Source organism: Musa acuminata, chromosome BXJ3-4, assembly GCF_036884655.1.
Source record: "Musa acuminata AAA Group cultivar baxijiao chromosome BXJ3-4, Cavendish_Baxijiao_AAA, whole genome shotgun sequence".
Classification (NCBI taxonomy): Eukaryota; Viridiplantae; Streptophyta; class Magnoliopsida; order Zingiberales; family Musaceae; genus Musa; species Musa acuminata.
The window spans coordinates 7,967,053-7,993,933 of NC_088352.1; the positions used below are offsets into that span (position 1 = coordinate 7,967,053).

At 38.8% G+C, this 26,881-nt stretch overlaps 4 protein-coding genes and 3 non-coding genes across 8 annotated transcripts; 4 read left to right on the forward strand and 3 right to left on the reverse strand.

The window, feature by feature from the left end:
- The first annotated feature begins 1,748 nt into the window (after positions 1 to 1,748).
- LOC103981128 (E3 ubiquitin ligase PQT3-like) lies at positions 1,749 to 8,915 on the forward strand. 2 transcript variants are annotated; one of them, XM_009397735.3, is made up of 15 exons: positions 1,749 to 2,590; positions 2,848 to 2,947; positions 3,134 to 3,263; positions 3,386 to 3,552; positions 3,727 to 3,794; positions 4,013 to 4,078; positions 4,185 to 4,341; positions 4,426 to 4,574; positions 4,799 to 4,963; positions 5,040 to 5,333; positions 5,653 to 5,694; positions 5,915 to 6,167; positions 6,455 to 6,583; positions 7,460 to 7,538; positions 8,280 to 8,915. In XM_009397735.3, the coding sequence occupies exons 1-15, from the start codon at positions 2,425 to 2,427 to the stop codon at positions 8,685 to 8,687; spliced, it is 2,373 nt and encodes a 790-aa protein (XP_009396010.2). In that variant the 5' UTR covers positions 1,749 to 2,424; the 3' UTR covers positions 8,688 to 8,915. The 2 variants fall into 2 exon arrangements, with proteins under 2 accessions (XP_009396010.2, XP_009396011.2); XM_009397736.3 differs by having other exon boundaries at positions 1,750 to 2,590; positions 3,134 to 3,215.
- Positions 8,916 to 9,768: 853 nt separating this feature from the next.
- On the forward strand, positions 9,769 to 15,741 carry LOC135636953 (binding partner of ACD11 1-like). Its single transcript, XM_065149202.1, has 8 exons — positions 9,769 to 9,930; positions 10,038 to 10,141; positions 10,277 to 10,352; positions 12,786 to 12,851; positions 12,929 to 12,991; positions 13,107 to 13,444; positions 14,102 to 14,225; positions 15,299 to 15,741. The coding sequence occupies exons 1-8, from the start codon at positions 9,925 to 9,927 to the stop codon at positions 15,317 to 15,319; spliced, it is 798 nt and encodes a 265-aa protein (XP_065005274.1). The 5' UTR covers positions 9,769 to 9,924; the 3' UTR covers positions 15,320 to 15,741.
- Positions 15,742 to 17,593: 1,852 nt separating this feature from the next.
- Positions 17,594 to 19,501, forward strand: LOC103981656 (B3 domain-containing protein REM16-like). The gene is made up of 4 exons (XM_065146283.1): positions 17,594 to 17,859; positions 17,949 to 18,429; positions 18,542 to 18,750; positions 18,830 to 19,501. The coding sequence occupies exons 1-4, from the start codon at positions 17,734 to 17,736 to the stop codon at positions 19,166 to 19,168; spliced, it is 1,155 nt and encodes a 384-aa protein (XP_065002355.1). The 5' UTR covers positions 17,594 to 17,733; the 3' UTR covers positions 19,169 to 19,501.
- Positions 19,502 to 19,530: 29 nt separating this feature from the next.
- LOC135636517 (protein JINGUBANG-like) lies at positions 19,531 to 21,616 on the forward strand. The gene has a single exon (XM_065148217.1). The coding sequence runs from the start codon at positions 19,682 to 19,684 to the stop codon at positions 21,101 to 21,103; it is 1,422 nt and encodes a 473-aa protein (XP_065004289.1). The 5' UTR covers positions 19,531 to 19,681; the 3' UTR covers positions 21,104 to 21,616.
- A 2,169-nt stretch (positions 21,617 to 23,785) lies between these two features.
- TRNAD-GUC (transfer RNA aspartic acid (anticodon GUC)) lies at positions 23,786 to 23,857 on the reverse strand. The gene has a single exon. It is a non-coding gene; the product is annotated as a tRNA-Asp (tRNA).
- Positions 23,858 to 25,267: 1,410 nt separating this feature from the next.
- TRNAD-GUC (transfer RNA aspartic acid (anticodon GUC)) lies at positions 25,268 to 25,339 on the reverse strand. Its single transcript has one exon. It is a non-coding gene; the product is annotated as a tRNA-Asp (tRNA).
- A 1,289-nt stretch (positions 25,340 to 26,628) lies between these two features.
- On the reverse strand, positions 26,629 to 26,700 carry TRNAD-GUC (transfer RNA aspartic acid (anticodon GUC)). The gene has a single exon. It is a non-coding gene; the product is annotated as a tRNA-Asp (tRNA).
- Positions 26,701 to 26,881: the final 181 nt, after the last annotated feature.

Genomic DNA, 26,881 nt, shown 5'->3' on the forward strand with positions numbered 1-26,881 from the left:
AAGGTTGCTTTTGCAACTGTGGTTTATGATGATAATTCTCAAAGAAATAATGACTAAAGAGATAAAATATGAAAGCAATAATAAAGGGAGAGAAGCTGATGTTGGTATCGCCTTCTACACGGTTCGATTTGAAAAGGAATCAAATCGATCTAAAATCAAAACTAAATCAGAATTGTATTTGCATTAAATCGGGTTGAAACCGAATCGCCCAATTGAAACCGATTTTAAACTAATTAATTATAATAAAAATAAAAATATACAACACATAGAGGACTTATAGTGATTAAATTGTTAGTTTTGGATCCAATAAACCTATATTCAAATCTTGATAATGTCATTTAATTGATTTTATTTTTAATAGTTTTTTATATTAAATTTTTTATGTTATTACACTCAATATAGCTATACATCTATTTTTTTAAAATATAATATTTTTTATTTCTTAATAGTAATTTTTTTAAGAAAAACTTTATCTTTGGAAAATCCTCTTAGAGCATCCCGTAAACATGTGAAAAATATCATTTTATTTATGTCTATGTTAGATCGCCTATCGCCTCCATCATATCTCTCCTCTTATTTGTCAAGGACGACGATGATGAGTGTTGGACAATAAGTAGATGCAAGTCTATAGTTATCTACGCATTTGCATGTGAGCTAACTTGCACGCCTAATTGTACCCCTGTCTTATCAACTATCTGATCACCCATCATCTATCATTCGTGGGACAAGTACGGTTGTACGTGAAGGTAACTAATAATGAAAATTTTGCCCATGCCATTCTTGCTCGTGGCCCCTTCGCCTCGCACCTCCGTCGTTAGACATAAGAGACATTGGGCAAGGAAGGAGGGAGTTGAGATCATTCAGGCATGGGTGGGGTTGACGAGGAAGCGAAGAGAATTAGGAAGGCAGAGATCAATGGTTATTTATGGGTTCAGTAAGGTCAGTAGTGTTAGGTAAATCGATAAGAATAATATCATCATAAAAAAAATACTTTATGAAATTTTTTAAAAGTTAAGATATTATTTGAGAATTTTTTAAATATAATTTTTGTAAAAAAGATTATCATATTTTAAAATTATTTTAAATTTTTTTTTGATGATTCAAATCGGAATCATGGTTTCGGAACTAAAAACGACGATTCTAGATTCGTGGACAGGGCTACATTCTTGAAAGCATTTGATTTGTTATTAGACACTAAATTATTTAAAATATTTTTACCATAAAATAATATTTTATATTTCTTATGTATAATATGTAGGTACGATGTATTTTTAAAGACTTGGAATTAAATATACTATTTAATTGCTCGATCCAATTTATTAATGAATCGAGATTTGGTCGGATCGATATCCAATCAGATATAATTATGGGAGAAACGGCGTCCGCATTTTGACTAATTTCTTATAAATGTATTTATCAAAATCTTAAGTCAAATCGAGTTGGATAATTCGATTTGGCTAAATTTATTACGGTCTGACTCGAGCTCGGCTCAGAACCAATCTGACGAGTCAACTGTGGGTCCCAGAGGACCTTACCAATGGGAAGACGTCCTTTACCTGGTCGCTGATTCCACAGCGACATAGCGAGCCAAGTGAGTCGCAAGAATTCCTCTTCCAGTGGACCCCGCTGGTGAGTCCCAGTTTCACGTTCCACTCTCTTCCAATGGGCCCCAACGAACCTGAGCCACGGTAAGTACAAAACGCGGGTGGGGCGCGGGTGTGCCGCTCATGCCACGTAGAAGCAATTTCGCCAGCGTCTCCCTTCCATTTGCGACCCTTAAATTTAACTTCACCCTGAAACCCTAAATCAAGCGCTTATCCATCTCCATAGAGTGCCGAGCGTCGAACCCGTGCAGCACCTCGCCGCTTGCTTGGTCTGGGTCAATTAATATCCACAGTGATTGCCTTTGGTTTGTTTTCTGTCGGCCACGGCTTCTTCCTGTTTTGGTCCGATCTGTTCGAGGAGGCCTCCCGCCGTGACGAAATTTTGGTGAGCGGTAATCCCTTTTTAGGTGAAGAGAGTTATTGTTTGACGGAGATCATCTCCTTGCGGCGGACGGTGATATCTGCGTCTCGGTGGCCACAATTTTGAGTTGCTCGCGACTTATTGCTTCGGATCGTCGATTGTTGCTGATCCGATCGTTTCTACATCCGATTTACCGGGAGAAAAATTGTCCTGAAGTTCTTTTTGATATTTTTCCTGTTCGCACTCGGTGAATTGGTATCCCGATTCAAGATCGGAGGGAGGAGATAGATATCTGTTTACATGTCCATGTTATCTGTTGTTCTAGATTAATGGCGGAGCTGCCTTCATTTTTTTTGGCTTTAATTCACTTTCCAGCTCATTTGTAGGGCAAAGGTTTTGTTCTTTGTGGTTTATTTTGCTTGAAATTGGAACGGAGAAACCGAGAGGGAGAAGAGAATAATGGCTGTGTATTATAAGTTTAAAAGTGCCAAAGATTATGATTCTGTTCCCATTGAGGGGCAATTTATATCTGTTGTCAATTTGAAAGAAAGAATCTTTGAATCCAAGCTATTTGGGAAGGGTACAGATTTCGACCTCATGATCTCTAACGCACAGACTAATGAAGGTTTGTTCTTTCTTTAGAATACATTCTGTTATAATATGTTTTACCAGTATTTTTGGTACATTCATAAATAATATGTAATACAGTAGCAAAATAGTTAGTTTTGCTTTCGACAAAGGGTGAATGGTCTGAGGATCTGTGCCTAGTTCTGTTCAATTATAATGAATAAATTTTCTTAGGTTACTTTTCTTGGTGCATGTAGTCTAATTCATTTCCTTAAATTTTTATAAACTTTTTGTTCTTTGCCTTTTTAATTTCAGAATTTGTAGATGAAGGAGCTATGATACCCAAAAACACATCAGTTTTGATTCGTCGAGTCCCTGGACGACCACGAAAGCCTATTATCACTGAGAGAGACGAGTACTGTCTTGGACCTTGAATGTTGAACATTTGATAGTATCTTACGTTAATGTTTATTTTATTCATGACCTGGTAATAACAGTAGAAAGTTTAGTTTCTCTGGATCAAGCTTTACATCAAGTCTCGAAGACAGCAGCAGGCATCTTTCATATGAATTTGAGATGGAAAATGTGTCTTGATCTGCAGGCAGAGATTTCTAGAGGATAAGGTAGAAGGCCTTCCACCATCTAACAGCATGTTGGTTGATGATTCATCTACCATCACATATGTAAGCTTGACTACTTCTGAATGTCATTGCACCTGTGGATCTATGAGGGTACTGCATTCCTTCTTTTTGGTGTAGTGCCAACAACCAATAGCTATTGTTTCACATAGTTGGTGGGAGGGTCAGTTTTGGCATGATTAGTAGATAATGGTACTTGCATTGGATTTTTGTAGCCTCAAGAATACGAATGGGATGAGTTTGGAAATGACCTATATGTCATTCCTGAAGTTAATGCTCCTCAGACAAGTAACCCTGTGATAGATGTTTCTCCTGCTGACAAGGTTGATGAGGATAGCAAAATTAAGGCTTTAATTGACACACCTGCTCTCGACTGGAATCGGTAAGGCACATTCATTGGAGCTTCTATATATTTTTTGCTTTGCAGTAATTATGGAACAAAAAAACAACATTCGGTAGGACAGAAATGAATAAAGTTTGAGTTACATGTTTTTTGTCCTCAAAGAACAAGTATCCTATGAGCGGGTTCTTAAATTTTGTTGAATGTTTTTTGCAGTCGAACACAAGAAGGAAGAGCTTTTGGAAGAGGAACCGCTGGCAGAATGTTTGGTGGTCGTAGTGATGGTAATGCTTGACTTGTCATTTCATTTAATTACCTTGGAAGTAATTTTGGTTGAAAATGCATGTGTTTTAGCATTGAGGATGCAAACTGTTATGAGCCAAACACTCTACTTGCTTCTCTGACATATCACATTGTTATGCAACAGAGAAGATAATAGTTTATCATGCTTGTCATATGTTAAATTATAGCTTATATTTTATTTGTTTTTGGCAAACTGAAGGGCGAAGTATGCTTGAACGCAAGACACCCCCAGCAGGTTATGTTTGTCACAGATGCAAAGTGCCTGGTACACCAGAAACTGTTGTCTCATAAAATTTTGTTTATGATTAATTGTCTGTTGCATTTTTCTTTAAAAAACAGCCATAGTTTATCTGGTGAATATTCTTGTTTAGGTCACTTTATCCAGCACTGCCCCACAAATGGAGATCCTAACTATGACATGAAAAGAGTGAAACCTCCGACTGGAATTCCAAAATCAATGTTAATGGCAACTCCTGATGGCTCCTATGCATTGCCAAGTGGTGCAGTTGCTGTTTTAAGGCCAAATGAGTATGAACCACTAACTTCTTATTGCAGTTGCTGTTATCGACATATATTGTAGAGTACTCTTATGATCTTTCCTTCTATATGTAGGGCTGCATTTGAGAAAGAAATTGAGGGGCTACCTACCACTCGTCCTGTCAGTGACCTTCCACCGGAATTGCGTTGCCCATTGTGTAAAGAGGTGATGAAGGATGCTGTTCTGACTAGCAAGTGCTGTTTCAGGAGCTTCTGTGATAAATGTAAGTCTCATATCCTTGCATGTGAAATTCTTGTGAGTTGTTGGAGACGTATTAGTCAATCATAGTTGTTTAGTGTTTAGTGTAAGCAATTTTGCTATGAAAGAAAAGCTATAATAACAAATGATAGGATAATCCAATTTCATTAAGTTGTTTTTTCTTCTCTTAAACCTAATTTGTCATCCCCCACAGCATTTGAGCAAGCTGCTTCTTTATTCTACTGTCAGGCATTAGGGACTATATCATTACAAAGCTGATGTGTGTTTGCGGGGCCACAAATATATTGGCTGATGACCTTCTTCCAAACAAAACACTGAGAGAAACAATCAGTCGGATATTAGAATCAACAACTAGTAGTACAGAAAATGCTGGAAGCATGGTACAGCTCCAAGGTATGAAAAAAAAAAAAAAATCATTGGCTTCAAACTTTGATTTTGTTTTTACATGAAAATATATTGGCCCTTTCAGATATGGAGTCGTCTCATCCTTTACTGCACAAAGACCCATCTCCTACTCTTTCTGCTGTGTCCAAAGACGAACTTAATCAGTTCACTGCGAAGCAATTTTCCTGTGTGAAGGAAGGTGAAGGTGCAAGTGAAACAAAGGCTGGAAACAGTGAGATGAATTCTTCAGATAAGAAAGTTGTTATAAATACAGATGTTTGTGTAGCAACAGCAGAATCTCTGAGCAAGGGGCCAAAGTCTCATCAGAGTCCTCCAATGCCTGGAGATGTCCGAGAAAAGAAACTTGCTGGAGAGCAAGGTAATAAATATATGCTTGTAATGTCACATTTATTCCACTTATTGCTTGTTCAGATGAGTGTGGAGGTTGTCCTTCTTTTTGAGATATCGGATTTCTGGATATTCTTCCAAGGCGTACAAGGTTAAATTCCTCTCTTTCTATGTATGTTAGAGATTCTGACAGAGGAGTTTATGCTAATGAAAAAGTTTTTTTTTTCAAGTTATAGGTCCATGATTCATGTATAAATAAATGTGGCGGTCTATGTCAGAGTTTGATGCTTTCTTTATTTTATCAACCTTTTTCTTGATACCATATTTTTTTGTTGATTTTCTTTTTACAGGAAAGAAAAAGAAGAAGAAAAAGGCACGTCTTGTTGCCCATGGTTGGTTCATTTCCCTGGGATTCATTCAGTCTAGTTATCTACTACTGGTCTTTGTTTTTTCATATTGATATCTTGACACGCAATACAGAAAATTACTTTCTCGTTGTTTGTGATTGATAGTTTGACATTTAATGCAGATGATTACTTTATTGTTGTAAGTAATTCAAACATCATCCTGAGTCTTTTTTGCCTTTCTCTCGTCTCGTTCTTTGATTTGCAGATGCTGATATGCAATGGAGGGCCTACCAGGATCTTGGATCTGAAAATTATGGAATGCCTTTGGCTGTTTCAGGCTATAATCCCTACTGGACTGGTGGGATGCCATTAGGAGTTGGTAACTACATGGCACCTTATGGTGGTCCAGTGCCATATATGGGTTACACACCAGGGCCCTTTGATGTTCCTTTTAGTGGGGGAAATTTTCCACAAGATCCATTTGCTGCACAAAGTTATATGATGCCAGTACTTCCGAGGTATGCCACACATAAAAAGTTAGAAGCTTAACGAAACATTTACCAGCTTTGACCTGTTTTAGCTATTATGTTTAGTTCTTATGCCCTGAATGGCTTAGACTGAGTATAATTCATGATTTGTAGAACTTTTTGTTTTTTCACGTCTTTTGAGTTTGTTCTTTTGTACTTTCTTTTAGTTTGTTCCTTGAATGGGATGCATATTATATGATAAAACTGATAGAAAATGGGTGACTTTATAGTTAGCAGCATATAAATGCATATGTTGACAAAGTCAAATACTTCTGTAGGGATTTATCTGAGTTAAGGATGGGTAGTATGGGCATGAATCAGGAGCCTTCAGGTATGAGCAGAGAAGAGTTTGAGGCTAGGAAGGCTGATCTAAGGCATAAGCATGAAATGGAGCGACTTAACGAAAGGTAATTGCATTGCTTTGAATCTGATGTTTATTTGATTGCTTCTTGTTTAGCATATCTTTTTCCTTGTTTATCTTGGTTAGAATTCTAAATAATTTATGTATTTCTAGGTCCTAGTTTGGTAAATTTAATGTAGTTGTGTCTCATATGCTGCGGTAGCTATGAACCTAACAAATTCTACTTCGGGAACTCGAGTGTGCTTCACTGTAGCATATGCTCATTTATGATGAACTCATGATTGTTGCTTTTTGAGTTTGAAATTGGCTACTATAGTTTTATCTGTCAACACCGACATGCACCAAACACAATACGAAATAGAGATCATTACTATGCTGTGGATGTAGAATGATTTTGGGCCATGTAAGTCTTAGCTCAGTTTGTCATATCATTTTGCACATAGTAAACAGCTGTTGTGTTGGATTGTAGTCTCTCTTTATAGGTTCTTGTCTCCCTGTCATTGTCCCAATCCTTATCATTGTCTCTAGATGATTATTCTGATAGCAATACTGGTCATACGAACTGTGGACTCTTGCACTGCAAGCCTATTTTACGGACAAGGGTGGCAAAAAAATTTCCAACCAATCACCCACTAGTGGTAGTAGTTCAACCATGACCATTTGTACTCACATTTATCTTATGCTACTATTCTTCTTTTCATTTGTAGTTTTGATCCATTTATTAAATTATATCATTTAACTTTATTTATCATGTTCCATCAATTTTTACCATGTTCAATGTTCCATCATCTATCTTGTTTCATGATCCTGCTTTGCACTATACGAATATTTGGTTATGGAGAATGAATTGCAAGTTTATTTTTGCATGTGGATATGCTTTTGTAAGCTTTATTTGCTGAGAACCCCTGTTAACTGGACGCAGGGAGAGGGGGCATTCCAAGGATGGGAAAGCAAGAAGGGAATCGAGCAACACTAATGGTGCTTCAATGAGGCCACAGCCCGTATGTCCTCTTTCGTCGGTTCATTTTCTTGCTCATCTTCGTACTCTTGGCTTTATCATGGTAGCTGCATTAGACATAATAAATAGGCAAAGAATCCAGCAATTTGGACTAGTTGTATCAGGTGAGCTTCCATATATCCTCCTCGGAGAAGCAGGGTATTGTGAAGGTTGGCGAGTGGCTTTTCTTGTATACGGGCCCCTCTGATTCGATTTCATATCGATGGTGCTGGATCAATCCGCACCCTGTTTTTTCTTGCTTCGGTGAGAACCGTCGTCGAGCACTCCGTAGGCGTTGGCCTAACTGTGTACTGGAAGCCCCATTCTAACTCATTCACCTCCTGTGGACAGGTCCCTGTTAACTCTGCCTCATGTTAAAATATCTTAAAATTGGAAAATGTGCACATCCAATTCCCTTAATTTAGTGGTCACGCTGTCCTTTTCTCATGCCACCCACCCGCCTCCCAAGTGACTTGGTGTCAGCAAAATTTAAGTATGACATGGTGCGTGTACATTGAATCGTCAGGCACCATGTGTTGGGTCCGTACTTAGCATCGAGTCGTTCGCGTCATAAGCCATAAGCTTTTGACGTCATTCATAGGAGCTCTGTTTCTAAATACATACTCGCCAAGATTGGTACCACGGTCATGGGCCCCGGCCGAATCGAGTTCGGGTCTCGCGTGCTCCCAATCTTTTGGTAGATTGTACGACTTATGATAGATAACCTGTAACTTTGTTGCTGCAGAGGCTGATGTCGCAGGCCCAGTGGTCGGACCGGGGCCGGTCTGAGAAGTCAGGCAGCGTGGACTGCGGTGGACCGTTCCGCGACCCGGCCCGGCTTATGCCACCAAGGCCCGCAAAGACGACTGCCAGTGACCGCTACGCGGCCCCCGGCGAGGCGGGCAGCAAGAAGAGGAAGCCCTCCTCGCCCGAGAGGAGCAACGGGCTGAAGGAGCTCAAGGGCGGGGAGAGAAGGGGGAGCAATGGGTACGACCACGAATCGAACGAGGTAGAGTACCACTTAAAGCGGAGGCCTTCGTCCTCGTCGGCAAGGGAGGCGACGTCGAGACGCCACCGGGAGTGGGAGCCACGTGGAAGGGGTGGTAGGGAGCAGGAGCACGGCCACGAGCGTCCTGCGAGCAAGCGGAGATGAGCTGGTGCAAATGCTACTACTACTACCACTACCGTGGCTGAACCGAATCGGAGACCGTCCTTTTTGACCGAGTCAACCAATGCGATCAAAGTACAAGAGTTCGATTTTGACTCGTGTGTTTACCTTGTCAGCACTTAGCTCAATGTTTGGGCTTGACGACATATCTGGCTTTCCAATTCTGAATAAATATGAATATATAAATATATAATATTACACGAATAAAGAGAAGTCAACTTCTCTTCCTTCGTTCGACTGCTAGAAAATAAAAGAAAGAATCACTCAAAATCCTTAAATTCCTTCGCTCTCGAGAAAAAAAAATGGAAAAGAAGATTTGATCTCCAAATGGAGGTCTTCACTTCTTTTCAGTTAAACTCATGTTAACTAAACTAGAGAATCCACTTATTCCTTAATATCGAACATGATCAGCATGAACAAGAGAGGAAAGACAACTGCAGATGTTAAAGTTTGTTTAAATGGAATACGAGGCATAGAGAATATTACATGGAAGATTCATATGCTGACGCTTACTAATTAGATCAACTACTCTAATTCGCTCTCTGATTAAACATGATCCAGCCGTACAACCCACAAAAAGATTCTGTACGGGAAGAAGAATCCTTTTAATTTTCCTCTCTCCAAACACACATTTAGATTCGTGCACGAACGGCATCCTGAGTTCATGATCGTCAATTCTGGGTCCCTGTTTTGGCCCCCACGCTCTCATGTGGGTCCCTTGGTCATCGATGTAGTGTCAGCGTACGACTGAAGGATGTGGGTGCGTGAGCTGTCGACCACAATATACAACTCGAGCGCCCACGTGCAGACCCAAAGGCTCCATCACCAAATCCGACGTGGAAACCGCGTCTTCATCGCTGGATCGGGCCCCGGTCGAGATAACTCCATCAACCGCCCTTGGATTTCCATCGGAGGGACTGAATCTTCCCGAGATGAAGTCAAATAGAGCGGAGGCACTGCCGCCAGTGTCACAAGTTGCCCCTGAGTATTCCCTGTAACAACCGGCTTGCCCTTCCAATCGCGTTCTTTATCTCAGGTGCAATGGCGTTGTCGATATTTTCTTCAGTTTGAAGGGCGCAAAAGCCATTTAGCTTGTTCCTACTTCCCCCCCAGTAGAAAACATTCTTGTGGAGACGATGAGAGAGAGAGAGAGAGAGAGAGAGAGAGAGAGGGGAGGAGAATAGGCGCCCAAAAATTATTCTTTTCGATCAGTAACGAGGAGATGGAGGTAAGAACGAGCAATCGAGCGCAAAAATTTGCTCTTTTTGGTGTTTCTTTTGGCTATTATTTGGAATCCTTGTCAATCGTTATGGATATATGGTGAATTGATACCAGACGAGAACGGTTCAAGTCGGGAATATCTCAGATCTGGCCGGAGAAAGGGAGATTCGGGAGTTCTTCTCTTTTTCTGGCGACATCGAGCACCTCGAGATTCGAGGGTGAGATTTGCTTTCTGTCATCTTTTGATGGTTTTCTGTTGATTGTTTCAACCTATTTGTGGATTAGCTTGTCATCTTCTTGCAGTGTTTTTTGTTCCATTTTTTTTTCTGACAGTAGGTTTGTTGATTTGGCAGCGACGCTGGTACTCCGAGGCTTGCGTTTGTTACATTTAAGGATCCAAAAGCGCTCGAGATCGCTCTATTGCTGTCGGTATATCTGCTTTCTCTTTATTTCTAACTAAGTATTTTAACTTCGCTAGAAATTGAATTAAATGTATGGGAAGCTGAAGAAGGAAAATGGTTGTGTGTTTGTAATTGACGTCCTCATATATCTGGAAGTTTTGTTGTTTTATACTTCCAAAATTTCCAGACCACCTTATAACGGGGTATGCTGCTGTCTAGGTATGATTTTTATTGTTGATATTGTCAATTCAGATGCTTGAAGAGGAACTTATTTTTGGAGTAAGTAGTGGGTTGTGAATTCACTGCTTGTTGTGCGACTGAATTCAATGGCTCACACATATTTGTAACTGAGATATTTTAGTAGCAGGGTCATTCTTAAAAAAATTATATCATTCAACAGAAAAGACATTGGTAATGTTGGTGTAAATATAGATAGGAGAATCTGATGCTTCACCATGTCACTTTAGTGGCAAACTCGTATCCTCATTCTTGTAGCATCGATCATTCTAGATTTGTTTATAAATGTATGAACTCGTTCAATATATTTGGTAGCAGTATTTGCACCAAAGAAAAGAAAAATTATAAGTGGACAAATTAATTCATTCGTTTTCTTTGATATTTTTTGTGGATGATATTGAGACTTTGAGTAGGTTCTCTATTTATTTTTTATGTGTCTCGATCGAGAAAATGCCTTTAGGATATGTAAGTGTTGGGGAGGGAGAGGAGAAAGACCAAAACCAAAAGAGAAATCCACCCAAAGATTAACAATCAGAGAACGTACTAGAAAACCAACACAAGTTGTAATGTGGTTCGGCAAATCCTTACCTACATCCACAGAGAAAATCAAAATTTTTAATATATGAGATCAATTACAAGGCCCTTGAATTATCTCCACTTAAGTACGATTTCCCTTGTATACCTCTCACATAAAGTTGAAGAATTTTTCTCTTCAAACCTTTCTAGAAACCTTGGAGATCACTCTCAGGAGCACCCAAAATGTCTTGCCTCTCCCTCCCATCAAAACCTTGAGACTCAATACATATTTATAGAAACAAGGCTTAATTCACTAAGGAGTTTCAATTTAACTAGGACTCTTTCAACTAATTCGAATACAATTAGGAGTTTAGGACTCCTAAAAATACTTACCAGCCCTAACCATAAGCATTCTTGATCGAGTATTTTTATGTCTTCCAATCAGTGGTGTCCTTTGGTATTGCAGTAGTTTTTTGTTGTTGCTGATGTATGGATTTAATAAGCCTTCTATGATTTCATGATATTAATGAATCAGATCAAGCTTTTCTAAAGCTTGTGACTTTTATACAAGGAAACCAAATAGAGTTTGCTGGCCATCTACAAATCATCCCGAAGATTTTGAAGATGACCTATTCTGCATGTTCCAAGAGATGTTTCATAAGCATCTTTTGTAACTTATATAACTTTGGCTTCCTTGGAAAACTGGGTGAGAAATTTGATGGGAACAATAATGGTTTCTGACAACATTTATTTATCTGAATTACTCCTTGAGAAATTCTTAATGAAACCTCACAGACTTGATACTCTAGATGATAATTAAGCAATTCTAAATTAGAATAAAACATAGGTTTCATTAAAAGATTTATTTTAATTGGATTTAGTTGATGTAATTTGTAGTTTGAGATCTAATCATTCAAGATTTCTCATAGAAGATTATCTTGATAAAACAGAAATTTTCCCTCCACTGTAGAAAAATTATGCTTATCAAGTTGTCACCTTATTTATAAAGAAATGATTAAATTTATTTAAGAATCTACCGTTTGGTGTTTAAAGGTGACTATGGGCAGCCCAATGCATAAGGTTCCCACCAGTGAGGTTTTGGAGGGATCAAAATAGCCTTACTTTTGCAAGCAAAGACTGTGATTCAAACCCCGATCATCGTGCCACGAAGGAACAACCTTGCCATGAAAATATACATGGCAGAAACTGTTAACATTAGATCATTATTGTCATTTCCCAAATGCACCTTCTAACCAAATGAGAATTCCCATGTCAGAAGCTTTTCAATGTTTTACTTCATAGCTCATGCATGGTTAGAAGGGGCATTTGGGAAATGCATCGCTGAATTAAGCAGAAATTAGCTGATGATGTTCTGGATCACTGCTAGGTATCCTCTATACAAAAGTGGATTTTTAGTGCAGAGAAATTGGCTGTCTGCATTTTTCTCAGGATTTATTCTTGAAATATTACTTGCAACTCTTCTTTTGTCAGTCAGCCTGATTTTGTAATAATTTAAACTAATTATACTAGAACTTGAAAGGATTATTAAGTGTAATTCTAGATGGATATCTACACAGTGGATGCCCTGATTCATTCAACGTAATTAGTGACAGTTATGAATAGCTACTCAATTAATAGTTGGAAGTGTATTAGCCTTAATTATTTTCTTTAAGATAATAGTTCAACTCTCTTTTTGTGCATTTGACAGGGAGCAACTATTGTAGACCGAATTGTGAGCATAGCTCCTGTTGAAAATTATGTTCCTACGGTTGAGGTAAAACTGAATTCTTTTTTGTTTAGACATTTTAGTTATTGCTATAGTTATTCACATGTTAATTGCGATTCATGCAGCAAGTTGAGGCAAATGAGGCAGAATTTACAACTCCTTTTGGAAACAATGTGACATATGTTGAGGTGTCTATAAACTCCAGTATAATTTTTTACTCAAGACCTGATGTGCTTATATCTCAACTCATCTTATGTGTAATGTTTTAGTGGTCTGAACAAGTGTTTGGTTGTATCCATATAGGGTAAAAATAGTCCTAGCAGTGGACGGGTCTATGTTAGTAAAGCTCATGATGTTGTCTCGAGCATGCTAGCTAAAGGTTCAGCACTCAGACAAGATGCTATTAACAAAGCTAAAGCATTTGACGAGAAGCATCAACTAAGGGCTAATGCATCCGCAAAGGTTGTTTCTTTTGATAAGCGGGTCGGCCTTTCAGAGAAAATAACAGTTGGAATCTCTATTGTCAATGAAAAAGTGAAATCTGTAGATCAAAAGCTACATGTGTCTGATAAGACTATGGCTGCCCTATTTGCAGCAGAGCAAAAGCTGAATGACACTGGCACTGCTGTCAAGAGCAACAGGTAATTGTTTTTCTTCAGATAAAGTCCTTTCCCAATCTTCTAATACAACCTTAAGATTTATCTGAAACCTATGAAAAAATAAATCGAGTTATATGCTCTATTAGAGTATTCTGTCAGAGAAAAATCAGTGTTGTGAGAATGATTATGATTGTGGAACAAGTTCTCTTTTTCTTTTTCCACTGTGACAAGACATTACATTCCTTCTTGCTGTCCTGTCATTACAGCAGCGTGTAACTTTTGTTTCTCCAAAATCTGGAAAGTTTTGCTGATTTACTCTGACAACAGAGATGCATTTCGTTGATACTTTAAGTTTATGAGGCTTATTCAATTTCCACTCTTTAGTGATCCAATCTGTTCCACCTTAATTTTTTGTTTCTACCAATGGTGTTGAAAGCCGAGAGAATTGCCACACCTTGACGTCACACGGAAAAATTTAATCAGAATAATTTTATTTTGGTTTTGACTATTGACAGTAGTGAGTTTCTAGTACATTATATGGCAAGGGAATCAAAGTTTGATGAACCTGGGCTAAATATTTTGGTATATATATTTTTTAGCATTATTATTTTGTCAATTGTCATTCTTTAGCTGCTATTAATGCATTGGATGTTAGTAGAAATGCAAACCTCATCCCATGTTGAACTACTGATTGTCTAGGTATATAACTGCTGGAACTGCATGGTTAAATGGTGCTTTTGGAAAAGTGGCAAAGGCTGGTCATGTTGCAGGCACCAGAACAAGGGAGAAGTTTCAATTGGCAGTCTCAAATTTAACAGAAAAGGTAATGCACTAACTTGTCAACTATCATAGTTCAATTTTAATTGGAAAACTTGTACCTCATCTATTGAGCATGCACCTGAAATCAGTTGCGTATACACGTTAAGATGCTGAAAATTGAGACAACTGTCCACAAAGGGTTGTTTTGCAACTATGTTGTTGATGTTTGTAGTGAAGGGTAGCCTAGTGAACAAGGCTTTGTTAGTGTTGGGTTTGGGGTGGGACAATATACACAACCTTACCTCTACAAGTTAAGAGAGTTTTCCATTAGTTCAACCCGGACAACCAGGTTACAGGGGACCAATTTAACTGTGGCCTCTGGGCTCATCCTCTAGATTGATGTTTGTGGCATTAGTCTGAATTGCAACCAGGCTTGTAATCAGAACCTTGATGCAAGAGTCAAAATTAGAGCTCTTCAAGTCACTGTTTGTCATTAAAATCCTAGAAGCCATAACCAAAAAATACATCTTTCTTAAAATAAGCATGCATGGCATCATGGCCATGAAAAAACGCACACCAACTTTGAGTTTAATACGTAGACATTACTAATGAACTTATACTGAATCATGAAATATAAATTTTGAAACTTGCTATGTTGGGAGCTTACAAAGTCTCTACGACTATTTACTCTAGCTGGCATTCGGAGGTGAATGCATGGGTTAATTCGAGCATTACCAATACACATGGGCTTAGTAATGTCATCTATGGCCAGCTAGTCCCAGTGCTTTGTAAAATATAATCCGAGTCAGAGCCACGTGATACTAAATGCAGATGCTTTTCTTGAATTGGATTTCTGTTCGACTGATATAGTGTAATTCTTGTATTACTGTCAGATTATGCCATATCTTAGAAACCTTTTATTGCTGCATGGCTATAATATATTTGTATGTCTTGCTTAACCTGCTGGTCTTGTATTGAAGTTTGGCATTTGCATCTTCTATTTAGTAAACTTTTGACGAATCTGTTTGGACTTGATACTTTAATGAGTCAGGATGTCATAGAATGCCACATATTTTAATGCTCATCACTCTCTTGTGATCTGTTTGTGTCTCTTGCAATCTTCTCATGACGAAACAGGATCCGGTTGTTGCTGCATAGATTAGTCTGGTTTGTTTCAATGGTCTGCACCTATTATAAAGGGAATTGCTGTCGAAATTGTCGGCATGTCATATGGTGCATGGGAAGACCCCAAGGCCACTCGGACAAAAAGTGATGGCTAGTATTGTTGATTGCCTCACCTGGTGTTCTTTTAAAGCAGCGTTTTCATTTATTTTTTCTAGATTCTTTCTGTACCAAGATTGATAGGAGTGTCAGGTTTGGATCAGTTTAACCGCTTGTCATTGGTGTTGCGAGAGTAAAAATGCAATCTTTCTGGGCCATAATGTCTTATCGTGTTTGAACACAAGTGTCATTTGAGTCTTAGAAATTGGTGTGACGATGTTACAATGATCTGGTAAAGTAAGATGCAATCTTTCTGGAACACAATGTAACAAAGGTGTTTTTTGTTTTGGGTTCGGAAATTTTGGTAGGTTAATGTCATTATGATCCAACAAATAAATAGGAGGAAAATTTGATGAATCTCTGTTTAACCCACCCATCATGATGATTTTTCTGAATCATGAATTATCTATTTCTTCTTATTGATGTTGGCTGGCATGTTTAGTGGGTGTGCAACAACATATTCAATTATGTACCAACTCTTTAAGACTTCTGCCTACTACTCAAAAATCTCATCATCATATAGAGGATCATTGATGGTAGTAAAACAGTTCAATTTCATAGATTAAAATTTTTATGGAATAAAAAAAACACGGGTGATTTTTTTTTATAGAAAAAGTATTTTTTTAAAATTTTCTCGAGTGATGTTTTTTTTTTCTTTTTTTTTCATTTAGTGTCGCATTTTCTAAATGCTTCTCTCTTCTCCCAATAAAACAGTTCCAAATAAATCAGTCCATGGGGTGCACTAGTCCCACATGATAGATTTAACTTGAAAAATGAATTTAAGATATTAGAAGAAATAAAGGTAATAAATAAAAAAATCTGAAAAAGAGAATTTGAGATGAATTAAAAAAAAGTGATTTTTCCAAGGAAGTAAAAAAAAAATCTCAATAAAGAAAAATAAATCTATTAGCTACATCTTATATAAGTTCGAGCATTATTCATGACTGTAATTTTAAAAGAAGAGATGCGTGACCCCTTAATACCACCTTTGCACTTAGGATAATGTCATAATCGGTGAGGTTAGAAATTATTCTTTGTAGTTAATTCTAATCTTTATATTTTAAAAAATTATATTAGTATCTCTATAGCTATAATTATAAAAGTGAAACATTTAGATTCATTTATTCTAACAATAATTTTTAATATTTTAGTTGATGACAAACGATGACACCATTTAGAATCGTGGGTGACTATTATGAATAAAGAGAGTGACGACGAGAGATAAGGATTACTTTGCATACGTCGATGCAATTACTAAACGATAAAAGGTTCATTGATGCAGATGCTGAGTGATGCCACTCGACAACTACATCAACATCGATATAACTACTTGGCAATTATGTTAATGTTGACGCAGATTTTGAGCAACGAAATGGCTGTTTGGCAATTGTGTTGGCAATTATGTTAATGTTGACGCAGATTTTGAGCAACGAAATGGTTGTTTGGCAATTGTGTTGATATTGATGTAGATGCAGAGTAGTCATCATCTATAGTCATCGTTCTCCTTATCCACTATCGACGTCAACCGTTATCACCAATTAGAATGTTAAAATTAAATTTTTTTATTTTTATATTTTTGTTGATAAAATCGTTATGATAAATTGATCTATATGTTTCAATTTCGTAACTACAACGTTGTCAATATGATTTTTTTAAATATAAAAAATAGTATTCTTAACATAGTGAAGTACATTAGGTAAAAATAGTATTTGTGTTGACCCTTAGTAGTATCGTTTTTTGCCACTATCGACGCCACCCGTTATCACCAATTAGAATGTTAAAATTAAGTTTTTTTATTTTTTTATTTTTATTGATAAAATCGATGACGTTATGATAAATTGATCTATATGTTTCAATTTCGTAACTACAACGTTGTCAATATGATTTTTTAAAATATAAAAAATAGTATTCTTAACATAGTGAAGTACATTAGGTAATAACATGTAATTAGCCGGTTCAAACCTATTTCCAAACCCCCCTACGTCGAGATTTCAGAGTTTGCAGGAAACAAATACATACACATATAGGTGAGTTCAATAGTAGTAATTTCAGTGTGTACAGTCAGCAGATGCATATATAGCCGGGGGAGTCCAATACTAGTAATGATCGGTTGGTGAAGGTTTTGAATGCCGGGAAGAGTTCTACATTTACTCCCCCACGCCATGGCCCTCGGCCAGACCACAAAGCGTCGCTGTTCCTTCTCCAACTCGGCAATGTTGTCTGCAGGCCAGTTTAGATGCCCTCGCAAGGTTCAACTTCATAGCTCGTAGAACTCTTCTTCTTCCTCTGTCATGGACGAGGTGGACGTGAGGTGCCTCGAATGCAGGAAATGGAAGCAGCACTACTACTGGAATCATTTTGAAGCCACAAAGAGGCGTTTCTTCAAGGTTCTGATTGCTGATTTCTCAAGAAAACTCGTAAGTAGCTCGTAAAACTTGTTCATTCGGCCATACCAGCAACAGTGTTGCGCATCTGACGATATGCGCATTGCACGCCATGTTTGCAGAGCATCCCCAGGAAGTTTGTGCTGCACTTCAAGGACTTACCGGAGGATGCAAAGCTGAAAGGGCCAAGCGGAAACCTATGGAACGTCAAGCTGAAGAGAAGCGGTGACGATGTTGCTTTCACGGGTGGGTGGAGTAAGTTCGCAGAAGACCATCTGCTGGAGCGAGGGGACTTCCTCGTCTTCAGATACATCGGCGATTCATGTTTCAAGGTGTTGGTCTTCGACAAGACTGCCTGCGAGAAGGAGCACTCGTACTTTATAGGAGAGAAGACAGCTGCAGAGGTTGGCGACGCATGCCTTTCACGGGGGAGCAAGCACAAGTCCGTAGAACCACCGTTGGAAGACGATCAGAAGTGCAGCGACGACGAGTCGGCCAATGCAGCAGCAGAGCATGCTTCGGACCGCAACCCCATCATGTCTGCAGGCAAGGAATGCTCGTTTAGGCGATCATTAATCAGACAACAGCCACGACGCTGGAGTTGTAGGAGGAGAACATCGGAATCTCCTGCAGAACATCACATGGATAACTCGAATCCTCAGTATGATATCTTAATTCCTGCGACATAAGATGTGCTTTTCTTGAAATGTTGCAGATGACGTGAAGCATGAGCACGAGAAAGGAAACGTAGAAGAGAACATGACAAAGATGAGATCAAGTTCATCGTCCATCAACCCTACCAGGAGACCTGCCACTGTGGAGGAGAAACAAAGAGCTCCGAGTCTCGCCCGTTCAATGAAAACAGCACATCCATCATTTATAGCAGAGCTGAGGCAAAGTAATGTCAGCCAAAGTTATGTTCTGGTGAGTTCATCGTTCCCACGCCATTGCTTCAAGCCATATGGAGAAACAATCAAGCTGTCGTTGCATGCAACTTATGCAGGTTATCCCACATGGATTTGCAGTACAAAACATGCCTGGATGCGATCAAAGCGTCCTCCTCCGTCTGCCCAGTGGTGGAACCTGGCAAGTCAACTATATTGTGCATTACAAGGCAACTAAGTTCGGCTCAGGATGGAGGCAGTTCGTAGTGGATAATGAACTGGAAAAGGATGATGTGTGTCTCTTTGAGATCATCAGAGCAAAGAACTACGACTTCGTCTTGGAGGTCAACATCTTTCGAGCAGTAACGCCGGCCATCGTGCTGCCGACCGAGCTCTCGACTGAAGGAAAGGGTAAGACAAAAGGCCGTGATCCGATCGAGGTGGTGGCACGTCGATAGCAGAGATGTTGCTGCTGCTGCTTTGTTGCTCTCTTTTGCTGCAGAAGGACATGTTATTAGGTGGTTTTATGTTACGGACTGAGCTTCTTGTGATGGAGAAGCTTTATATTGTGTGCTTTGCTCCCTTAGAATGAACCATGGCGAATCGTTGACCAATTCAACACGTCCCGACAAAAGGTTAAGGACCTGGTCAACACCCGAAAGGAATGGGGGTGGACCGGCGGCGAGGCGAAGGCTCCGTTCCGTCACCCTCGCTACGGCCTCGCGTGTTCCCCGCGACGTTCCCTCCGTTCTGCTCTGTCGTCCCTCGCCCGCTCCTCTCCCCCCCCCATCCCATTCTCCTCCTCCTATTTGTATATACACCCCGTCCTCCTGCTCCGACCTTTGCTCCTTCCCCTCCAGCCTTCCTTCCTCGTCTCTTCGCCGTATCTATCTTTCTTCCGTCCTTCGTCGACCACCTTTAATACCTGTCCATCAACGTCCTTCCTCCCCTTCCCGTCTGCCAAAACGTTGATGGGGGAGGGTGCAGGCAGCAGTCTTAGCAGTAGTCACGTCGCCACGTACGCCAACGTGCACCAGTCGTCAACGGACGATGACTTCCCGCGACAAAGCACCTCGTCGGCCACGGCCGGCTCCGGGTTCGACTCGGACTACACCGTAGCCACGAGCGGCGAGAGCTCACCCTTCATCTCGTCCCCCTGGCACCAGAGCGCCCCTTACCCGCCTTACGACCCTGCATCCGGCGAAGCTGACGCCGCGGCGCTTCCCTGCACCGGGCTCATAGGGTCGCTGGTGCGGGAAGAGGGCCACATTTACTCGCTGGCCGCCACCGGTGGCCTCCTCTACACGGGCTCCGACAGCAAGAACATCCGGGTGTGGAAGAACCAGAAGGACTTCGCCGGGTTCAAGTCCAGCAGCGGGCTCGTCAAGGCCATCGTCGTCGCGTCCGACCGCATCTTCACCGGGCACCAGGACGGCCGCATCCGGGCCTGGAGGGTGTCGCCGAAGGACGCCACCGTGCACAAGCGGATCGGGACCCTTCCCAGGCTCAAGGACGTCCTCCGGAGCTCTCTCAACCCCTCCAACTACGTCGAGGTCCGGCGCAACCGCAGTGCGCTGTGGATTCGCCACTCCGATGCCATCTCGTCCCTCAGCCTGAACGAGGACCAGGGGCTGCTCTACTCCGGATCCTGGGACAAGACCTTCAAGGTGTGGCGGATCTCCGACTCCAGATGCCTGGAGTCCGTCGTCGCCCACGACGACGCCGTCAACTCGGTAGTGGCGGCCTTCGGCGGGCTCGTCTTCACCGGCTCCGCCGACGGCACCGCCAAGGTGTGGCGTAGGGAGCTGCATGGGAAGGGCACCAAGCACACGCTCGTGCAGACGCTTCTCAAGCAGGAGATCGCCGTGACCACGCTGGCGGTCAGCCCGACGGCGTCCATCGTCTACTGCGGCTCCTCCGACGGGATCGTCAACTTCTGGGAGGGGGAGCAGCACCAGTCCCACGGCGGGACGCTGCAGGGCCACAAGATGTCGGTGCTCTGCCTCGCGGCGGCCGGGAACCTGCTGCTGAGTGGCTCCGCGGACAAGAGCATCTGCGTGTGGAGGCGCGAGGGCGCGGTGCACACCTGCCTCTCGGTGCTCAGCGGCCACTCCGGCCCCGTCAAGTGCCTCGCCATAGAGACGGACGACGCCGGCGAGGACGGTGGCAGCTCCGTCGCGAGGTGGATCGTCTACAGCGGCAGCCTGGACAAGTCGGTGAAGGTGTGGCGGGTGTCGGAGCAGGCGCCGACCGCGCTGCTGAGGGGGCCGCAGCACGTGCCGGTGGAACCGGAGGACTCGGGGGCATACCGCGGGACCAACGGCGGCGGGTCCGACCAAGCTTACGGCGGGGCGTTCGAAGGGTCCATGGCGCAAGTACGAGCCGCCGCATGAGATCAGGACGCGGTGGCGCTTCGTCCGACTGATGTGTGAGTCGCCGGCGGTACGTTTTTTCGGCGAAGGGCGATGCATTAATTTCCCAACACTCGGAGGGGGTAACATTGGGAGTCCAATTCCTGATCGTGCCAAGAAAGCAAAATATCGAATCGTACAATCTTACAGTGTTTTCTATCATTTATTATGTTTTCTTTAATGGATCGAAAATGAAATGGGAAAGCATTACGTTTTGCTGCATATAATTTGATGGGAAAAGAAATATCCAATCATGATGTTTGTTGGAGTGCCCAAAGGACAAGCATCAGTAATGGCGTACGTACCTCAACCACTACTACTAGTCCTCCTAAACAAACAAGACGAAGCAGCACTTCCCGCCTGCGCACCAATGCAAGCCAAGGAAGAAGACCGCAGGCAAGCGTGCACACACACCACGCGACGAAGGAAGTGACGCTCCTCCCCGACCGACCCCATCGCTTCCCTTCCGAACCACCAAAAACACCACACAGGCGAATCTCCAACCTCCCTCCCTCCCTCTGCCTCGTCTCTTCTTCCCTCAGCTTCCCATAATTAACGATGGCTTAGCAGGACAGCTTGGTCCGCACCATCTCATCAAATCTCTTGATGATGAAGCGAGCGAATCTGCACCTTCTTCCTGTCCTATATATGTCCGGCGACAGTATATGATATCAGACCTAATATTCTCTATTACTCTTATCTTCAATTCATGAGCGACTCAACAACTAACAATATCCTTCCCATAGATTCTTCTCTTTGTCAAGTCGAGCGCATACAACTCGAAATATAATTATGAGCATAGGAATTGGGTCATCAACCCACCTAAATGGGATCTATAAACAAACTCAAGTGTGCATGCCGTTGGACTCAGTCAAGCCAAGGAAACATGCAATATATGTACGTCACAACCACTACGTGGGAAGACAAATTAACAATATCCTTATGCTTCTCTATGAAATATGTCTTGTCGTAACCCATGCGGGTGAAGACATTGACGTCTCAACCATCCTCTACACCTTCCTCTATATCTCCATGGCCTTCTCCCTTCCCTTCCCTTCACCACCGCTTTCCTCGTTGATGAAGGGAGCAGCAAGCTAGCTGGGTGAGAGTGTGATGTTGGAATGGCTCAATCAGATTTGAACAGGTGTGTTTATAATCTGATTGAGCCGTGCCAATATCACTCTTTACCTAGTGTGTCGGATCTATCATACCATCTCTTTCTTTCAGCGAGGAGATGGTTGAGAGGTAGGTTTTGAGAGGTCTGATCTATTGTGCATCTCTTCTGACTTCCAGGTTTCATATCATGATCTATTAGTAATAATCATATCATCAGGATAGAAAGGAATCCAAGACTAGAATTCTAAGGTTCCTTATTAATCTCTAAGATCGGCAAAATGCATTTCTTTCTTCATATCATCTTGATTTTCTAAATCATACGACTCAAAGACAAACTGATCCAAAGATAAGATTCAATATCAATGTAATCTGAAAAAATTAAGAACTTAAGCCGTGGGTTTTATCTGACTTTTTCGGTCATTAGTAATTGAAATGATTCCTTTGTTCTCATCTAATCACAGGATTTCATATCACCAATGATTTGGAAGAAGCTTAGGTGCAGGAGATATATCATTAAAACATATAATTAGTCAGGTCAAACATAGCTTTTTCTAAAATTGTCCCATCATTTTCTTCGATTATGTCACTCTTAGATTTATTCTAACTATTTTAAGGGCAGTAAAGACTTCGTTAGATATTTATGAGATTATAGAACGAGATTGATCTTCTAAGTTGAGATATCCTCCACGACATAATTAAGAATGCATGTCTTCCTTCCTTGATTACATATTTAAGTTGGCCAAAATATAACTCTTACTGTTGGAATAATTATACGCCCAGCTTAAACTACTATCAAATGCTTTTCTGCAGATCACGAAGCAAATGTTTCCTTACAAGAAATAATGCAATTCATGGAGCTAAATCTGTTAAATTCCTATAACATGAGCAAGTGGTTTCTCTGCTAAAATGAACATCCTATTACCTGAGAATAGAAACACCGGAAAAGATAGATAGATAAAATTAGCCACTGTTTATGAACCATAAAATAGCTAAAAAAACGAAAAATAAATATGCCCTTTGATGCATATAATCACCTCAACAAAGCGCAGAATGTTACTTATTAAGATACTACATGGTGATGAGGAGTTCGAGTAAAAACAGATTATCTAAAATGGAGCTAAAGATCAAGTTACACATATTAGAGAACGAATCTAAAGCTATATTGATCCTTAACAAGGATGCTAAGTTCAGATATACAAAAGATCATATACTCCAATTTACTACTCTCTAGTCTATAAATATAAAGTTAGATTTAATTATTTTGGACTAGCGGTATAAATATATTTAAGTTAATAAATTAGATATTCTATTAAATTAAACGACAACATATTTTTTTTAAAAAATACATAAACTAAAGAGAATAAAAAAATGATTTTTCTTAATATGAAAAATCAAAACAATAAAATAAAAACAAAAGTTTCTCTTCCGTGGACTTAAAAGAGGAATCAAAACTAATAAAAAGAAAAAAGGTCTAGTTTTTATAATTAAAAAAGAAGCCATTTAAAATAAAAATAAAGAAGAAAATACTCTAAAACAGAAAAAACGTGCCGCCGTTGCCGGGGATCGAACCCGGGTCACCCGCGTGACAGGCGGGAATACTCACCACTATACTACAACGCCTTTGTGTTTTACTTGAATATTTATATTTATATAATTTAATTTCACGAACTAATTAAAACAATCTATTACTTAGATTTTGGTATAAACTTGTTATATATTTTATTTCTCAACTATCCAATACTCAAATTCATAAGATTTTATTATTATAATAATTATTTTATATATTTTTTTTAAAATCAAAAGATATGCGATGATCATACAAAACTTTCGTCCGAGAGTCTCAATTATTATGATCTTTTTTTAAGTTCAAATACATCACCCAATTATTTAAAGAATAGTATTACAACCTTAAGCATAACATGCACAACTCAATATTACACATAGTAGCTATTAAGCTTCACCAAAAAATATTTTAAATATCTTAAAGAAATCCATAGACTAAAGATAACACAAAACATTCTAAATTCCAGCCACATCATCATTGGACTCAAGATCTAGAATAAACCCTTTTTTTTCAAGCCCCTTATTAAAGGCTCGTAAATAATAGTTGTATTACAATTTTTTTAAATTTTTCTTAATATAAAAAATCAAAACAATAGAATAAAATAAAAGCTTCTCTTCTGTGGACTTAAAAGAGGAATCATAACAAATAAATAAAAAAGAAGTCTAATTTTAATAATTCAACAGCAAGCCATTTAAACAGCACTCTGGTTAACATAAAAATAAGCTAAAAAATCAATGAAAAAATTTCTATAGTTCAAGAGCAAGCTATTTAAGCAACACTATGTTCACATAAAAATAACTTAAAATTTCAAAAAAAATCAATGAAAAAATTTCTCTAATTCAACAGCGAGCTATTTAAGCAGCACTATGGTCACATAAAATAAGCTTAAAAATTAAAAAAAATCAATGAAAAACTTTCGCTAATTCAACAAAAAAGCATTTAAGCAGCACTATGGTCACATAAAATAAGCTTAAAATTAAAAAAAAATCAATGAAAAATTTCGCTAATTCAACAAAAAGGCATTTAAGCAGCACTATATTCACATAAAATAAGCTTAAAAATAAAAAAAAATAAATGAAAAAATTTCTCTAATTCAACAACAAGGCATTTAAGCAACACTATTGTCATATAAAATAAGCTTAAAATTTTAAAAAAATCAATGAAAAATTTTCTCTAATTTAACAGCAAGCTATTTAAGAAGCACTATAGTCACATAAAAATAGCTCAAAAATTCAAAAAACAAATTAATGAAAATTTTTCTCTAATTCAAGAGCAAGCCATTTAAGCAGCACTATGGTCACATAAAAAATAGCTCAAAAATTCAAAAAAAGAATCAATGAAAAAATTTCTATAATTCATCAACAAATCATTTAAGCAGCACTATGGTCACATAAAAATAGCTTAAAAATTCAAAAAAAAATAAAATCAATGAAAAAAAAATCCTCTAATATTATAACAACTACAAACGCCGTTGCCGGGGATCGAACCCGGGTCACCCGCGTGACAGGCGGGAATACTCACCACTATACTACAACGACTTATGTTGCCGAAGTATATTACATTTTCCCCCAAAATTATTTTAAATATTTTAAAAACTCAAAAATAGAATAAACCCTTTTTTTCAACCCCCTTATTAAAGGCTCGTAAGTAATAGTTGAATTACAAATTTTTTTTGAATTTTCTTAATATAAAAAATCAAAACAATAGAATAAAATAAAAGCTTCTCTTCTATGGACTTAAATAGAAATCATAACAAATAAAAAAAAAGAAGTCTAATTTTAATAATTCAACAGCAAGCCATTTAAACAGCACTATGGTTAACGTAAAAATAAGCTTAAAAATTAAAAAAATCAGTGAAAAATTTTCTCTAATTCAACAGCAAGCTATTTAAGCAACACTATGGTCACATAAAAATAACTTAAATAATAATAAAAAAATAAATGAAAAAATTTCTCTAATTCAACAGCAAGCTATTTAAGCAACACTATGGTCACATAAAAATAACTTAAAAAATAATAATAAATGAAAATTTTTCTCTAATTCAACAGCAAGCTATTTAAGCAACACTATGGTCACATAAAAATAACTTAAAAAATAATAAAAAAAATAAATGAAAAAAATTTCTCTAATTCAACAGCCAGCTATTTAAGCAGCACTATGGTCACATAAAATAAGCTTAAAAATAAAAAAAAATTAATGAAAAAATTTCGCTAATTCAACAAAAAGGCATTTAAGCAGCACTATTGTCATATAAAATAAGCTTAAAAATAAAAAAAAAATCAATTATTTTTTTTTCTAATTCAACATCGAGCTATTTAAGCAGCACTATATTCAACATAAAATAAGCTTAAAAATTTAAAAAAAATAAATGAAAAAATTTCTCTAAATCAACAACAAGGCATTTAAGCAGCACTATTGTCACATAAAATAAGCTTAAAAATTCAAAAAAAATATCAATGAAAAAATTTCTTTAATTTAACAGTAAGCTATTTAAGTAGCAGTATGAACACATAAAAATAACTCAAAATTTTTTAAAAAAATTAACGAAAATTTTCTTTAATTTAACAGTAAGTTATTTAAGTAGCACTATGAACATATAAAAATAACTCAAAAATTAAAAAAAAATTAATGAAAAATTTCTCTAATTCAATAGCAAGCCATTTAAGCAACACTATGGTCACATAAAAAATAGCTCAAAAATTCAAAAAAAAATCAATATAATTCAACAACAAATCATTTAAGCAGCACTATGGTCACATAAAATAGCTTAAAAATTAAACAAAAAAAAATCAATGAAAAAACATCCTCTAATATTAAAATTAATAAACGCCGTTGCCGGGGATCGAACCCGGGTCAGCCGCGTGACAGGCGGCAATACTCACCACTATACTACAACGACTTATGTTTCTGAAGTTTATTACAGTTTCACTCAAAATTATTTTAAATATTAAAAAAAAAAATAGACTTAACGATAATAAAAAACATTCTAAATTCTAGCCACATACTCAAGATCTAGAATAAACCCTTTTTTTCGAGCCCCTTATTAAAGGCTCGTAAGTAATAGTTGTATTACAATTTTT